The 17,435-nt window shown below is 44.7% G+C and overlaps 1 protein-coding gene across 1 annotated transcript in view; it reads right to left on the reverse strand.

The window, feature by feature from the left end:
• The window catches only part of HSD17B2 (hydroxysteroid 17-beta dehydrogenase 2), a 76,163-nt gene extending 58,908 nt beyond the window's left edge, over positions 1-17,255 (reverse strand). The window contains exon 1 of the mRNA XM_082712019.1: positions 16,810-17,255. Coding sequence (XP_082568145.1) covers positions 16,810-17,056 — 247 coding nt within the window. The 5' untranslated portion in view covers positions 17,057-17,255. The remainder of the gene's footprint in view (positions 1-16,809) is intronic.
• Positions 17,256-17,435: the final 180 nt, after the last annotated feature.

The following is a 17,435-nucleotide window of genomic DNA, read 5'->3' on the forward strand; positions in this document are numbered from 1 at the left end:
ATAACAGCGTTGCTGGCTTCCACCAGCTAGATCCCAACAGCATGTTCCCATACCTCCCAAAAATATCTTCAGACAACGCCCATATGTCCCCTGAGAAGTAACATTTCTCTCAGTCGAGAACTGTTTTAGGAGAAAGGAGATTTTTTTTTTAAAACCAGCAAAAATGGATTTTTTCAAGAATAGCAAGGAATAGCAGAGAAGGGTAATCTGGGACAAGCAAGCCTCAGCAAAGCCAAAGGCAAGTCCCTAGGAGGAAGAAGATATTAAGCAAATGCTCATAAACGTTGGTAAAGGTGATGAAAGGGGCATCAACAGGAGAGATCTAATTTAACTTGATAGAGATAAGACCTCAACATGGAGACTACCTGTTCCAGCCCAGGAAATAGATGATATTATTTCCACCATGATGCTTTCTCTGATTGCTTATTGTCTTTTGTGTCCTCCAGTCTACTAAGTAGCAGTCACTGATTATGTCCTATGCAGCCAGGTGCCATATTAAGCATGTGGCATGCCTTATTTCACTTTATTCTCATCACTACCCTATAACCGTAATGGGCACCACAAACTACTTAAGATTCGCTGTGTAAGTAAATTGCCTTTTTAACCAATTGTTTTGCATATTCATCTTGTAAACTAACTAGAATAAAAGCTGAGACACTCATGGCTTCTATTTTCTCTTTATCCCTTCAAAAACAGCCTGCTGCTTCATCAATTACCACAATCCCTTTGGCACTGCCATTGCCTTCTTCATTGAGTCCTTCCTTTGGGCCCTCCAAAGTCACATCCCCAAAGTTTCTCCATCTCTCACATTTTTTTTCTTTTGATCTTACTATGCCCTAAAGGTACTCCCCCATCCTGCTTCTTGCTTTTTCCACTAGTGTTGTTAAGACTCCAGAGTTGCCCAATAACACCATCTCCTCACCGTCTTTGCAACTGGAGCTCCTTCTCACACCCTCTACTGAAGCAATCAGTAATTCTCCAATCAGTAATTCCCAGGGCCCTGAAGCCAGAGATATCCTGTCATCCCATTCAATCTCTCCTCCATATTGAATGTTGTTTATCACTCTTTTCTTTGGAAATCTTCTCTTCCTTGGGATCCTACACTATTGCAGGTCTACCTTCTATCTCTGATCCTGTAGCCTTGAGAGGACTCATTGCCCAGTTCCTCCACTCCTAAGCTCTATCTGTATTTTTCTCTCACATGTCACTTTAGCTTTCAGAGCTTCATTTACACCATTTATGTGGAAGATTAAGCCACTTGTATCTCCAGTCTTAGGCTCATTCTTGCATTTAGCCTCCCTTTCCCAAATCCATCTGGACACCTCCAGCTGGATACAACCATGGCATCTCAAATTGAACATGTCTCCAACAAAAGGTTTTATCTTTTCTTCAAAGTCAGAGTCTTCCCCCCTCAGTCTCTCCAAATCTGCTGTTTCTTAGTTGTAAGAATCATTCTCAGACCCCCAGAATTATTCTCTACATTTATTTGTTCATGAATTCATTCCTTGAGCCTATTGTAGGCACCATACTTTACACATTGCCGTCCTCACAGAGTCCACAATCCATCCAGCAAGACAGATGGGCAGAAAGAACTACAAAGGGCTCTGATGAGTATTACAAGAGGGAAAGTCCAGTGTGTGGTGGATCTTTTCACTTCTACTCTACCTAAATCCAACAAGCTAGCAAGTCCTCTGGTTCTTCTACCATGAAGTCCCCTTTAATTCACTGCCTGTTCCCCAAACCCATGGCCTCTGCCCCAGCCTCCTGGGTGGTCTTCTCCCCTCTCACTCTGCCCACTTCTCTGAACACTCCCATGCTGCACTGCCTTGTAATGTCCTGGTTTCTTTTTATCTCCCCCACTACACTACAAGTTTACTCAATGTAATGAATGCCATTTGTCACTGTATTCCTAGTACCTGGCACAGAGCACTTGGTGATTATTCATGAAATAATGAAGGAATGGATTCGAATCCCCCTTCCACACTACAAAAAAACATCATAAAACTCAACAATACACAAGGTAGGTTTGGAGCAACAACCTGAAGGTAGCCAAGTGACAGCTCCTGGGCACAGCTGGGAATATTTGGAAAACAAGGACTGACTCCATGAGAAATGAGAAGGCATCTTGCATGGGGCACCCATGGCTTCTCATTGGACACATAATAGCCCTGCTCGTGGAAGGCAGATGCAAGGAAGTCCCTGGTCGTTCAGTCCTAAGGGTTCTCTGGAGCTACCAAGACAAGCACTGCTGGGTGACAGAGTTCTCCTTTTATTGCTGAAAGCCAGCTTTACCATAGGACCCTGGGTCTGAATGTGAAAGCCAAAGATGCTTGGGGAAGCTTGGCAGAAATATTTGGCAGTCATTGCCCCTTTCCGTCAGGGGGCCCACCTGTCATTTCCTTGTCTGCATTGTATGTGGGTTCCTTGAATTCTAGCATGGCTGAATTTTATTTTATGTTATATGATCTTAGTTATCTCTTGAAAGCCTCAATTTCTTCATCTCTGAATGGGAAGAGTAATAGAAATTATCTCATCAGGGCGCCTGGGTGGCTCAGTGGGTAAAGCCTCTGCCTTCAGCTCAGGTCATGATCCTAGGGTCCTAGGATCGAGTCCTGCTTCAGGCTCTCTGCTCAGCAGAAAGCCTGCTTCCCTTCCTGTCTCTGCCTGCCTCTCTGCCTACTAGTGGTCTCTGTCAAATAAATGAATAAAATCTTTAAAAAAATTTTTAAATTAAAAATAAAAATAAAGAAATTATCCCATCGATCCCTTGATCATGGTTGTTCTAGAATATGTATATTGGGCATGTTGTCACTATTAATTCTACTTTTTGTATATTTAAAGCTTTTCATATTTAAATGATCTGATAAGGTGTCTGTGAGAATTAAATGAAATTAGGCATGGAAATACTAATCACAGTGCCTGACAGATAGCCTCCAATAAAAGGTAGCTCTTCGTAGTACAGTAAAACCATTACCCATGCCTTCAAAGTCTTTCAGTGCTGACAGTATCTCCCCTATTTACCGATGTGTTTGTTGTATATCTTATTCCAGTAGAATGAAGTTTCTTGAGGGCAGAGACTTCATTTATCTTTACTTTCTCTTGTATCTCAAATGCATGCAGTAGACAATCAACAAGTGGTTAGTAAGACATGAACTGTGTCAGCCCCTGTGAGAAGGGCAACTGTAGGGCCCATTTCTGTTGCTATTGCTACAGGCCCTCAGTCATTCCAGTTCTATAAATAAGGCATTTATTATGGTCCAGACTGCAGCAGCAAAGAAAGACCGGATCCTGGTGTTCTGGTGGTTGGCTATGGCTTTGAAGGAACAGATTCAAATAACAAGAAATTTCGGATTGTCAAGAACAGATGTGGTTCATAAAGGGGCTGGAATAGTTCCATAAAAACAGCTGAAGAGCTGAACAAGCACCGTGGAGTTACCACAGCAGCCAGCTCACCACTGTGTAAGCCAATGGACCGTGTTATTGGATGACTTGAGGTCAGCATATCTGGAGCAATTTTGTCTTGAAACTGACCAAACCCTTATTGTGTAAGACAAGACACTTGCATCATTGAGGATCCAAGTGGTGATTTGAATTCTGTAACATTTCTATAAGGGTCAAACAGCACCACTACTCTCATTACAGTTTTAAATAGCTTTATAATATTAAAGACTCATCACTTAATTCCATGACTTTTGAATTATCATTTTTTTCAAAGGATATATAAAAGGTTTGCTTTTAAATTAAATTCTAACACAATATGTGAAAAATAAGTAAATAAATAAAACGCGAACTGTGAAAACAAACAGCTGTGTCTCCCACAACATGTCAGATCAGTTACACAACCTCATCCCTTAGCAATGCCACCACCACGACCTGGACACAGATGTAGACTCAGAAGGAAAGGTGGCTGCTAAACATTTTGCCCAAAGCAAGATCCTTATAACTCAGTGCCCTCAAAAGACTCTCTCTCCAATAGAAAAACTGAAAAGACAACTCAGAGTAAAGGGTCAAGACTGAGACGAATCAAGGGGGAGAATTCAAGAGACCAGAGTGGTTACACAGGGATGAGGCCAGATGAGGCCAGAGTGTAGAAGGCAAGAGCCTCGGGTACACATAGCACAGAACAAAGAGTCCCAATACAGGAGAAGCCCTACATTCACCTGTAAGAAAAGCATCTGTAGACAAAATCTCAGATTAAGGGTTCCTGGGTGGCTCAGTCAGTTCAGCGTCTGCCTTCAGCTCAGGTCATGATCTCGGGGTCCCCGAGACTGAGCCCTGAGTTGGGTTCACTGCTCAGCAGAGAGAATGCTTTGCCCTCTGCCTCTGTCCCTCCTCCTGCTTGTGCTCGCTCTCTCAAATAAAGTAAATCTTTTTACAAAATATGCCCAGATTAGACTGGCCTGCAGAAGCCAGTTAACCACAGAAAGAGGACGAGGTAGTCAATGATAGGTCATAATACAAATGGACAAAAGGGGCAGGACACTACCGAATGAGGCCAGGGAGCTGGCATTCATGATTAGTACAGAAGGCAAAACTACCAAACTCCTCTTTTGTTTGTGTCTCCTTTGCCAAGATTATTAGACAGGACAAGATGGGGAAAAGGGGAAAATCATATTTCATGAAGCATCTACTATGTGCCATGCAGCAAAATATATCACAATCTTATTTAATCCATAGAACAGGTACCAGTCATGATTCCTGCTTTACATATGAGGACAGTTAACCCCAGAAAGTGAAGCAAGGTGTTCAAGGACCCAGAGCCAGTGAGTGATCTAATACTTTCATTTAGATACTGTGCATGTTAAGAGTGAAGCTTTGTGTATGTGAGAAAAAAGGAGAGAGAACGAGTGGGGGAGGGGCAGAGGGAAAGAATATGAAGCAGACCCCCTGTGGAGCACTGTGCCTGACACAGGGCTCCATCCCACAACCCAGGCAATCACTACCTGAGGTGAAACCAAGAGTCAAACGTCTAATCAACTGAGCCACCCAGGTGCCCCTGTGTATGTGTTTCTCTTGGGGGGCGTGGAGGCTTGGAGAGAGGAGGCTGTGAGCCAACAGCTCACTGCTGACCCAATTTAAGTTTGCAGTCAGTCACCTCTCCCTGGACCTCTGTCATACAAGCTGCAGTTTTAAGACGGCATCCTCCATCCAGAGAGCTGTTTTTCAGAGCCCAATAGAAGAGGGACCACTTCTTTCCTGCTTCTTATGTTTCCTTCAATATGGAGGAATACCTGTTAGTGTGGAACCCCTGGAGGATCTCTGTCTCCTTCTCTTTCCTCTCCTGAAGAGGTGGGGCAAGGGGTCTGCTGAGTTTGAAGGAACAGGACAAGAATGTTTCAGTCAACGCAAAGCTCTCTTGTCTCTCTAGAAGAAGAGCCAAAGGACAATTCAGAGCAATTCACAAACTCACCATCTTGGAGCCCTCAGGACTGAGAAGTGAATCAGAGGACCCAAGAGGCCCGAGTTTCAGCTTTCTGCTCTTCTTTGGGATCTCCCAGCTGGCAAATGCCTGTGCTCTTGGGCTGGGATGGCATAGCCGTTCAACCCAAGATCTTCCCCATGGGTGAGGCTTGAGACTTTTCAACCCTGTCTTGAGAGGATGCACCGTGAGCGCCACATATCCAAGACACTTTCTGCAATGTTCCTTTGGGGAATAAAGCTGAGGACTCTGTCTCACCCTGCCTTGCTTCCCTATCTCAATCAGTTTAGAACTTGCTGGGAGGAAAAGGGTGTTATGGATTGACTCCACCAAACAAAGCAAAAACATCCAATGAACCTTGCATTTATTCTGATTTCTTTTCACCCCATGAGCTCCAGTCTTGTTTGCCTTGCTCATATCAAGATGCACATGGTGTTAAGTCTGAGTCAAAATCTCAAAGGAAGGACAAGCAACTGGAAATGGTCCAAAGAAGACTGAATAGAATAATGGAAGTTCTGGAAACCCATCCATGGGGGGAATGGTGAAAGGAATGAGAAGATTTAGTTCAAAGCAGATTTGGCCATGATATGATTGAGTCTTTGCCTCTTTCAAGGGCTCTAATGCAAAAAGAGTGCTTTAGTTAGATTGTGTGACTTCCAAGGATAGAACTAAGTGCATTGATGAATGTTCCAAGGAGGCATATTTGGCTCATTTGAGACCTATTAGTATTGTGTAAGAGTGGAATGATTCTCCTGAGGAAGTAGTGAGCTTTCCATCACCAGGGCTATTCAAACAACCCCATTGGATGAAGGGGATGATCCTGAAAAGAGCAAGAGATAATTGGTCGTGTAAACCCCACAATGGCAGAATGGGATGTTCTCCCCCTCACCACTTCCCAACCCAATATCATAACTGACCTTTAATAGGAGTGGACCAGGGGAGACGCCTGGCTTGTGCCCAAACCCTGCCGAGGCAATAGGATGCAGTAAAACCCCAACCCCTACACTTTTGCCCTAAATGACGTTCCCTTAAGATGACTTATTGGCTTACTATCTGTGTGTGAACACATGCTTCCTGGGGCTTACTCTAAAGTTTCTCTCAACTCTAAGTGAGAAAAGGTCTGGGTGTTGGAAGGGAGGATTCCAAGGGAGTAATTTCATCTGTCTCATATCCCAGGGCCTATTGCAATCATGCTTACTCTTTCTTCTCTTTCCAGAGTTAGGGGCTCTTTCAGCAACGTTGTCCTCTGACTATCTGATCAGCTCCCTTAGGCATCCCTGTTTGGCTCCGGATCAGAATTACCACATACGGATGGTCCTTAATGTGTGTTATTTTGTTCCATGCTGGCAGTAATCCTGGGGAAATCAATCTTGTGATTAGCTCCATTTTATAGATAAGGAATGGAAGTTCAGAGAGGTTAACCCACTTGCCCTATGTCAGAAAGCTGGTGAGTGGCAGGGCAGGAGTTGGTAGCCAGATTGGTCACTACCTTAAGTGTATGGTCTTAACCAGTGTACCTTCCTTCCCACCCCAAATGACAGTGACCAGACCTTCAATTAGGTGCACATATGCTATGGCTCTGTTTTGAGAAAAGAATGTAATTTTGATTTTGTTTCTAAGTGCATTATTTTCTTTTCTCTTTTTTTTTTTTTTCTTTTTAAGGAGAGGGACAGACAGGGGAGGGGCAGAAGGAGATGGAGAGAGAGAATATTAAGGAGGCTCCACAGCCAATTTGAAGTCCAACGTGGGGCTCACTCTCATGTCCCTGAGATCATGACCTGAGCTAAAATCAAGAGTCAGATGCTTAACCGACGGAGCCACCCAGCTGCCTCTCTAATCACCTTCATCATGATGCCTGGATTTGGCCCTCTGTAGGCCTCAGGACTTCAGTAAACACAAGTCTTTAGAAAATAGGATTCAATGAAACCCGGTCCCTTTCCATTGTTTCATTGACCTGTCCGAGGCTTTGACTTATAAAAGTGGAATTTGGGTTCCATTCAGTCTCAGACCATGTTGCACACTGCCTTGAATTAAAATGCCCCTGGCTCAGGACCTTGACTCCTCCGCACACAAAGGGCATTCAACACAACGTTCCTAATGGCTCCTGTTCTTGAATTTTAGAATTGTGTCTCAGTGGACACATTTCTTTCCAGTGTCTGTTTATGGCATGAAATTAATGGGAGTTAGTATTTCTGGGCGCAGAGGAAGGAAGTCATGATGGGGAGGAGTCAGGCAGTGCCACAGTTTTACCTGTAGCGAATCCTGAGCTTAAGAGGAGACAGAACTTTGTGATGACAGGTGGGATAGAAGTCCCAGGGGTCACTGGATCATCTAAGCTGGTCAGGTTCCCCCACTCCACTCCATCACAGCTCTCTGCTGACTTGGCCCCCAACTTGTCCTCTTTGGGACCTGATTTACTGACTTCCCTCATTCCAGATCACCTGCTTATGTCTATTTGGTTCAGTACAACAGAACTGCCTGAACCTTCTACCCAATAACCCGATGCCAATGGCCTTGCCTCAGAACCTTTTCCCACACCGATGTCCTAACACATACCTATTGACACCTTATGATCTAATCTAATTCTGGACTCAGTCTAGCATCGAACACCAAAGTCAAGAAGGTGTGAAATGGGGCAAAGGAACAAATAGCACCTAGAGAGGATTGATCTTTAGGAGCATCAATAAGGAATTCCGCAACCTGCAGGGTAATGAAGGTTGGGATGCGGACATAAATTGACAAGGCAGTTATGGCCTTGAGGATATATACAAAGATAATCTTGTCACTTTTTTAGATAAGAACTTGTTTGCACCTGAGAAAACTCAGGTTTTACCTCCCTGGCAACTCTTGACCTGTGTCTTAAAAGGAATTAATTTTTTTTTTTTTTTTTTAAGTACAGTGGCTTGGATAGCTTACAACCTTTTGGAAGGTTAAGAGATATCCAGAACTATCCTGGAAATTTGGAGAGTAGAGAGGTAGTGTATGATATGACCTCTACTGTCGAGGACATTTGCACACAAAACATCCAGACTTTATAGGGAAATAGAAAGATTTTAACGGGGATGTGTGGACTGACTAGTTTCACATTTTTTTAAAAGATTATTTATTTATTTATTTGACAGACAAGAGATCACAAGCAGGCAGAGAGGCAGGCAGAGAGAGAGGAAGGGAAGCAGGCTCCCCGCTAAGCAGAGAGCCCGATGTGGGGCTCGATCCCCAGACCCTGGGATCATGACCTGAGCCGAAGGCAGAGGCTTAACCCACTGAGCCACCCAGGCGCCCCTAGTTTCACATTTTAAAGAAGTATTATTCTGGCTACAGGATGAGGATGGGGAATGAGGGACAGTGATAATGACCCAGACACTACTACAAGAGTCCACTTGAGAAGCTTTGAACACAGGGAGTCTCGATGGAAGGAAAAAGAAGGGGGAGATTCAAAAGGCAGAGAAAGATGACCGAGTTATGAATATAGCCTAGTTGGGTGAGGTAGAAAGATAGGAAAGAGTCCAGAAGAACTCTCCAGTTTCTAATTTGGGTGGATTGATGGAAAGATTCGAAGGAGGCTGTGAATTCTCTGACTCTGGCACATGGGTGGACGGTGATGTGAATTCAACAGAGTAGGGAGTATTGAGCTAATGGCAGGATTTCAGGGACAGTTAATGAGTGCAGTCAGGGTCAGGTGGACTCTTGTACATTTCAGGAGAGACAGGAAAGAGCGGGGCATGTGTTGCAGAGTGTAGGAGACAAGTCTGGGCAGGACACAGAGATTGATCATCACCTGAATACAGGTGGCGGGGAGAGTCATACATGAAGACTGCAAGAGAATATAATGTGGAAGTAGTTTCTAAAGGGAAATGCAGAGAATTGGGGGGTGTAGGGATTGCTGGCACTTAGGGGGCTAGACCAAGGAAGATGAGCTCATGAAGAAATCATCAGGAAGGGACAAAGAGAACCTATGGGAAATGGCGACACGAAGATGGGCAAACAGGGATGGGAAAGAGGCAGAATAGACAGAATTGGGAGAAAGATGAGAACCAGAAAAGCTAAGAAAAGGAAAAGGATTCGGGGAGCACATGATAAGTTTGTTTTAGAACATGTTGTATTTAAAGTTTTAGTTTAACATCCTGCAAACATGAGCCAGGAGGTCAAAAGTGTCAGGTGCACAAACCACTGAGTCACCAGGCCTCCCAAAGAGACTGTTGAGAGCACAGGAGCAGGTGGGAGCTCCATGGTAGAGAATGTAGCGGGTTAAGATGGACAGAGAGAGCCATAGGGGCCATCTTATGGGAGAGGCAGGAAGAAGAACTTAGATGCATGCAGCATCCTGGAAGGCAGCACTGACGTGGAAGTCAAGTTCCGGCGAGTAGGACACCCGTGGCACTGAGGAAAGCAGTTTCTGTAGCCTGGTTGGGGCCAGAAGATGTATGTGTGCACCATATCCTGGGTAAGCAGGAGCATGCTTAGAACAAAGTCATCACAAAGCTCTGTCCAGAACAAGCCAATAGTTCAGTTACTGTAGAACAATAGGGCCTTCAGAGCTTGGCCATGTCATGCTGTCCTTTCTACACAGGTGATCCTACCAGAAAGTTAAGGATCGAAGCTCGTGGGCAGATTGGGGCAGTGCCATTGTATCCAGCCAATGACCACAGAGAGGGAAGGATATTATACCAGCTTGGTTTGCTCACTTACAACTCATTCACTCCTTAACATTGCATTAGTTCTCCTGGATGCAGAGACTGAGAAGAAGGAAAAGGTCATGAAAGAGACCTGACCTGTGCCTTCAAACAGCTTACAATACATGCGGGTGGGGGAGGGACTTTCATGCCCCTGGTCGGAACAATCCATCCAGAGTGCCCAATAAAATCACATTCCAACCTTGGTTCGCAATACCTTTTTATGCTTCTTTGTAGAGGGCTAAGGTAAAGCTTAAAGTGAATGACTGGGGCACCTAGGTGGCTCAGCAGGTGAAGCCTCTGCCTTTGGCTCAGGTCATGATCTCAGGGTCCTCTGCTCGGCAGGGGGCCTGCTTCCCCTTCTCTCTCTGCCAGCTGCTCTGCCTACTTGTGATCAATCTCTCTCTCTCTCTCTCTCTGTCCAATAAATCAATAAAAAAAATCTTTAAAAAATAAAGCTTAAAGTGAATGATAAAGCAGGATATGTGAGCGTATAAAAAAAAATTCCATAAACTCACTGGATTACAGGCTCACGACGGACTGTATTGATTTCTTACTATAGACTTCAAAAAGCTCTTCCCTCATGGCATCAAGCATTACTAAGTGGCCCATGTTTCTCCAGGCTCCTTCTCTAAACCTAACCAAGGCCTCGTTTTGTATTTCCAACTGCCAGTGACTTTCCACCTGCATTGCCCGCTCCCTGCCCTCAAAACCAAACCTGAAGTCAGATTCACCATTGTGGCATATCTGAAATCATCACCCTTTTCAAACAGCCCCGTCCCTCCGTGGTCCCTTCATTTTAACTTGTCGTCTGGATCTCTTGCATCCAATCAATTGCCGGGTTTGACATCAAGCAGAGTCTTGTACGCAGAATAGATCTTTAACATTGACTTGCTGATCGAACGAACACATTTTATATCCTAGACCCCATTACACGGGTAATGACGGTGGTTCAGATCATGGCTTTGGGTGGGTGGCAGGTGGTTCTGATCTTAGTAGCTCAGGAACTTTGGACACATAATGCCCTTGCTCACAAGATGTAGGTGATTTGGGTTGTGAGAATCAGATATGAAATGTAAAACTCTGAGCACGGAAATGTTATTTCTTAGTTCCCTGCCCCGCTGTCACTATTTCGCCATCTTAGTAACCTAATGTTAGATCGAAAGGAGCCCAAGAGGATGCCAACAGTATTGAGTTTTAGAACCACAACTGGAAAAAAAAAAAAAAAAAAAAGAACCACAACTGGACTATTTAATAAGTCCCAGAAGGGATCAGCATCGACCTAGGACTTTCGTTTGGAGCCTAAGATAAGGACTTCCGTATAACATGGATCCTTCTTCCAGCGCTTCATCCGTCCCTCACTGTACACTGTTTTGAAAATTCCAGTTAAAAATGACCCAACTCAACAAGTTTTAATGAGTACTAATTGTACTGTGTCATAGCTGCTTTAACCAAGGAGCCTGGAAGACCTTTCTATTTTCCCTGTAGAAAGATGCTTTTTAATACCTAATGAGGTCCCCTTTGGGTCAAGCTTTCCCCAGCCTCCAACACAGGCGCCTCGCCCACCCCTGGGCTCCAGGCACTTGGGGATCCTTCTGGAGGCCCCTCTGTGCCCCACCGCACAGCCGTGCTCACATCTCTCCCAGCAGACTGTAAAGCCCTCACGTGTGGGCCCTGCACCCAACAAGATGCTGAATGGAGGCGGCTGGAAAAGTCGGAGGGGCCAGGATGAAAAGTCCAAGGGCAGGAAATCGGTTACCTTGGTGTTTTCCACCTATTTCAAAGGGTAGGCTGAGCAGGAAAATGCACCACCTCAGAGGAGGAAGAAGCCCAGTGGTTGAAGATCAAGGGAAACTGAGAACACTGACTTGACAATGTAGAATTTTCATGGGCTTTCATTTTCTTCCCCCACTGCTTCTAGGTAGTACACCACACATCCCCAGCACTCAATAAATAGTTGTTGCATGAATAAACAGATGTTTCTTCTCTCCATTTCTTTTTCAGACTTCTGTTTTCTTTGTTCTACCCAACCCTGCCCTTCAACCTTTCCCCTCCCTACCTGATGCACAAAAATCACCTTCTCCTCCCCCACCTCTTTTCCTCCTTCCCTCTTTCCTTCTCCCTCTGTCTCATCCACCAAAAGTCATCTATAAGACAGAGAGTGTGCATACTGTCATTTCTAGTCTATGGAAGAGAAAACAGGAATTCAAGAGGCCAAAGCTGGGTACCAACGGTCACATAGCTGCTAAGAGTTATATAACAGGTAATGTTGCCCTGCTCCAGATCCTTTGGCCATTCTGTGTGCTCTAATCCATGGAGTTCTCCACTCTCAGCAGCCAGCAGATGCGACTTTGTCCCAGGACTGCCCAGGACACCAGAGCTCACTTTGTCAGTGAACATGGAAAGCCACAAGTACCAGGAGTTAAAGCCTCCCCACCTCGCCACCCCAGACAGCCCTTAACTAATGACTGACAGGTGTGAGGGCATTGGGACTACAGCTTCCTGGCCCCCAATGGGGACAGCTCTCATGTGTTCGTGTGTGACTCTAACTGCCTCCAGATCCACCCAGGCGATTAAGCCAACATGACCCTCAGCCAGGTCCCCTGGGGCGTGAACCCTGGCTTGGCTTCCACCCCATCCCTGTCCACTCTGTCTTCTATCCCCAGACCAGTGCTGCTTGGAAACCTTCCTATTAAATCCTTTACACACACATCCTCATCTCAAGCCCTGCTTCTGGAGAATACAGCCTAAATCAAGCTAAATGCAGGATTCAAACCCAGGCCTGTCAGACTTCAACATTTTTTTCCCATTATGTTGTGCCTGAGATGCTGTCGCAAGCACACAGGTCTGCTCTGCACGAATTTCACTGCCATTTAAAAAACTGAATGGCCACTGTAACCTTGAAGACATACATGATGTCTCAGGAGCTCTACGCTTGCCTATTTTTTCTCACCATAATGACAGGTCTCCGAGACAAAAGACCTTTGAATATCTTAGCAAAATGACATAAAGGACCCAAAGAAAAAAGTTACTGTTTTCCAACTTGTCTTTGTAATTATCTTACACTTGGGTCTGTAACTAAGTAGGCACTGAAATGGACTCCATCCTTTTAAAATGATCTCTTCTTAAAATGTTTTCATTATATAAGGACTAGAACTGCACTGGAGGAATTCTACGGGGAAAACGAACACTAGTGCTCAAACCCAGCCATTCACGGCATCCTTCCATGTTTTCCTATCCCTCTAACATGGGAACAGTCTTATTCAAACACATGGAGCCCCTGGGTCTTCCGTCAGCCCAGTTTTCCATTTTGTGACATAGGCCTATGGTTGTCATCCTTAACCCTGTCCGTTGTTATACCCAGAGTACAGACGGTAACTTATCACCATTTTTGTCGCTTCTGATAGTTCATGATTGTAAATGATGGTGCCGAACAACGTTGTGAACGTGCCATGTTGTTTTGCGTCTACCCTTTTCCCATATTTCAGATGATTTCTTTCAGACAAGTTTCCAAATCTTGACTTCTCTGATAAAGGAATAAAACGTATGGCTTTTGATATATAGCGTCACAGGTCTTTAACCACACTAAAATGTGTACCCATTTAGAATATAAGCTGACCTGAAACAAAGATTACTATTCCGAGTCATGCTGCCTTATTTATAATGAGTTCTGGTCTAACTAGGTGAATTCATTTTAAATTTCTCCATTTAGTGCAAAGGTCTGGAAACCTCCAGAATCTCTAGAATGTTACATTCCTCATGAAAATGACTAAGAATCGTAAAGGGAACATTGCAGTCACCTGTCAATGGATGTAGCTCCTTTCTTAATTCTAAGCTGTCTAATTGCTAAACATTTCATGGAGGGATTAGTCACTGGGTTTGAGTTCCTAATTGAATCAGTCATTTTACACGCAACAAAACACAGGTCAGGACATTTCAACGGCTGATGTCAGCTCACTGACTTGGGTGTGTATTTTGTGCATTTCTGCATGCCTCCTTCTTCAAAAATAGAGGATAAAGTACATTGACAAGAAAAATAAACAAGCACTAATTCCCGTTTTCTCTGTCACCTCGAAGTCTGTCAGAGTTTACTCCAAAGTTTGCTATTTTTACTTATTAGCCTGAGAAGTACTGCTCCCTAAAATTGATTTTCCAGGACTAGTTGGACCTCCAAGAGATCGTGTCCTGTTAGCGTCAAGCACAGATTTTTTTTAAAAACATACTTTATCGTTCCATCTTCTTTCTGGCAAGTAGGAAAGTGCAATAAATAAAAATCTGCAATTCTTCTGAAGACCATGGGTACCCGATACTACACACACAACAGAGGATTTTCCACTGCTGTTACAGATTTTCATTCAGCCCCCCCGTAAGAATGCTAGTGATAAGTGGAAAGCCCACCCCATCTTCTAGCTGCATGATTCCAGACGATACTAAGTATCCTTCAGGTTAACATCCCACTGATCGACTCTATTTTCCACCTTTGAACTGTTTGTGAAGAGAGAGAGTTTGACTTCTTCATTGCCAATTTGGATACCTTTTATTTCTCTTTGTTGTCTGATTGCTGTTGCGAGGACTTCTAATACTATGTTGAACAAGAGTGGTGAGAGTGGGCATCCTTATCGTGTTCCTGATCTCAAAGGAAAGGCTGCAAGCTTTTCCCCATTGGGGATGATATTTGCTGTGGGTCTTTCATAGATAGATTTTATGAAGTTCAGGAATGTTCCCTCTATCCCTATTCTTTGAAGCGTTTTAATCAGGACGGATGCTGGATTTTGTCAAATGCTTTTTCTGCATCAACTGAGAGGACCATGTGGTTCTTCTCTCTTCTCATATTAATTTGTTGTATCACATTGATTGATTTGCGAATGCTGAACCATCCTTGTAGCCCAGGGATGAATCCCACCTGGTCATGGTGGATAATGTTTTTAGTGTGATGTTGGATCCTGTTTGCTAGGATCTTGTTGAGAATCTTAGCATCCATATTCATCAGTGATACTGGTCTGAAATTCTCCTTTTTGGTAGGGTCTTTGCCTGGTTTGGGGATCAGGGTAACGCTGGCTTCATAGAAAGAGTCTGGAAGTTTTCCTTCTGCTTCAATTTTTTGAAACAGCTTCAGGAGAATAGGTGTTATTTCTTCTTTGAAAGTTTGGTAGAATTCCCCAGGGAATCCATCAGGTCCTGGGCTCTTGTTTTTTGGGAGGTTTTTGATCACTGCTTCGATCTCATTACTAGATATCAGTCTATTCAGGTTGTTAATTTCTTCCTGGTTCAATTTTGGGAGTTTATAGTTTTCCAGGAATACGTCCATTTCATCTAGGTTGCTTAGCTTATTGGCATACAACTGTTGATAATTGTTTCTACTTCCTTGGTGTTAGTTGTGATCTCTCCCTTTTCATTCAGAATTTTATTAATTTGGGCTTTCTCTCTTTTCTTTTGGATTTGTGTGAACTGTTTGGGTTGTTCCCCGCCCCCTCCCCCCAACACACATTGAAGAAGCTTGTTTTCCATAACATTCCAAATCTCTCACCGGTGTTTTATCTTTTTTTTTTTTTTTAAGATTTTATTCATTTATTTGACAGACAAAGATCACAAATAGGCAGAGAGGTAGGCAGAGAGAGAGAGGAGGAAGCAGGCTCCCCGCCGAGCAGAGAGCCCGATGCGGGCTCGATCCCAGGATCCTGAGATCATGACCTGAGCCGAAGGCAGAGGCTTTAACCCACTGAGCCACCCAAGTGCCCCTCGCCTGTGTCTTATCTTAAGAGAGAATTTTATTATTGGGTTAACATCAAAGGCAAAATGGACAGGTCACTCGACAGTCCATATCTCAGTGAATCGAGAAGAGCCCGGTTTTCTGCCATCCACACGCCAAGTTTGCCTTCATCCCAGCAGGGGCAGCGTGTGGGGCGATGACCTTGGGGCACATGCTTTGGCAGCTTATGCCCCACCTTGACATGCCGTTCTGCGTTAGGATAAAGGTGGGTAATCCTAATTACAGCCCGGTCCAAGCTCGAACTTCACAACCAAACAAACCAGTTTTACAACACAGAGGAATTTAATTTGGCCTCACACTTGCAGTGGAAAAAAAAACACAAAGAAGAAAAAAAACTGGCCACTGAGCTAACAGGCAACTGCTTTCCAGACACACAGCCAACCTGATTCAATTAAGAAACATTAGCGGTCTGATGACAGATTTGAAGACAAAAGGCACAGTTTCTTGACAGCAGCAAACTGCAAAATTTCCAGCCTGGGTAAGAGTCCCTTCAATATTTCAAAAACACAGCAGAGTCTAAGGAGAGGCTGACTTTGCAAGCTTTCTTGCACATCTAAGGAACAAGAGCCCAACCCCACAACACGGCCAAACACTAATCTCAGAGCAAAATTCCATTTAAGCCTAAAGTAAACCGATGCAGCTTTCCTGGGTGCAAGAAAACACACGAAACACCGGAGGCTTGCTGCTGTTTCTTTATCCTGAGAAACGAACAAAATCTCAGCTTTGTTAGGTGCCCTTCACCTTGTCCGTTCATCTTCCCCCGACCCCTTCCAGTTCATCTCATGAAAAAAAGAACCCAAACCCTGCGGCAAAAGACACTTGGGAATGCGCTTTCATTTACTCCGTGCCAAGTATTTTATCGTGAAACCTAATTTGAAAGAGTCCCGCTGCAGCAAAGCCAGCGCCAGATTCCGCCCTCAGTGAGAGCAGCAGAGCCGTCCACTTACCTGTGATCAGCACTGCCTTTTGATCCACAGGTAGCAGCTCCTGACCAGACAGGTAGGTATACAGGAGGAAACAGGACAGGAGGCAGAGGATCAGGCTCCAGGACAGGGACAGGCTGAGCAGCAGGTAAGCCCCTCCCCAGAGGCCTGCCAGCCAGACCACCTTTCCTCCAGCCTGCCCCGGGCTCTTCCTGGCATTGCAAAGAGCTATGCCTCCCAGCACGACAGTGACAGTCAGGCAGAGCCACATGGTCTCCAAGAAGGTGCTCGTTCTCAGACGCGCTGCACCCTTGCGTGCTCAGGACCAGAGAGGCAAGTGGGCAAAGGCTGGCTGGAGGCAGCCTGGGTTATATGAACAGAGGAGGCGAGAAGGGAGGGGGAGAAAGCGGCTCTGGCACACTTCGGATGAGCAGGGATTAAGCACACTCATGCTGGCACGTTTTTTTGGTGGGTCATTGAAACCGGAGAGCAGTTTCATATAAATACCAGATGACTTCCTATTCAGTAGCTCCCCCAACGCCACCTGCACTCATGACAAACACACAGACTCACCCACGGCAAAGCACACAGGTTATTTTTTCATGACCCCTGGCGAGATAACTAGTTGGGTAATGATTGACAGAATTCAA

The sequence above is a fragment of the Mustela nivalis genome (assembly GCF_964662115.1).
Source record: "Mustela nivalis genome assembly, chromosome: 18".
NCBI classification, from domain to species: domain Eukaryota; kingdom Metazoa; phylum Chordata; class Mammalia; order Carnivora; family Mustelidae; genus Mustela; species Mustela nivalis.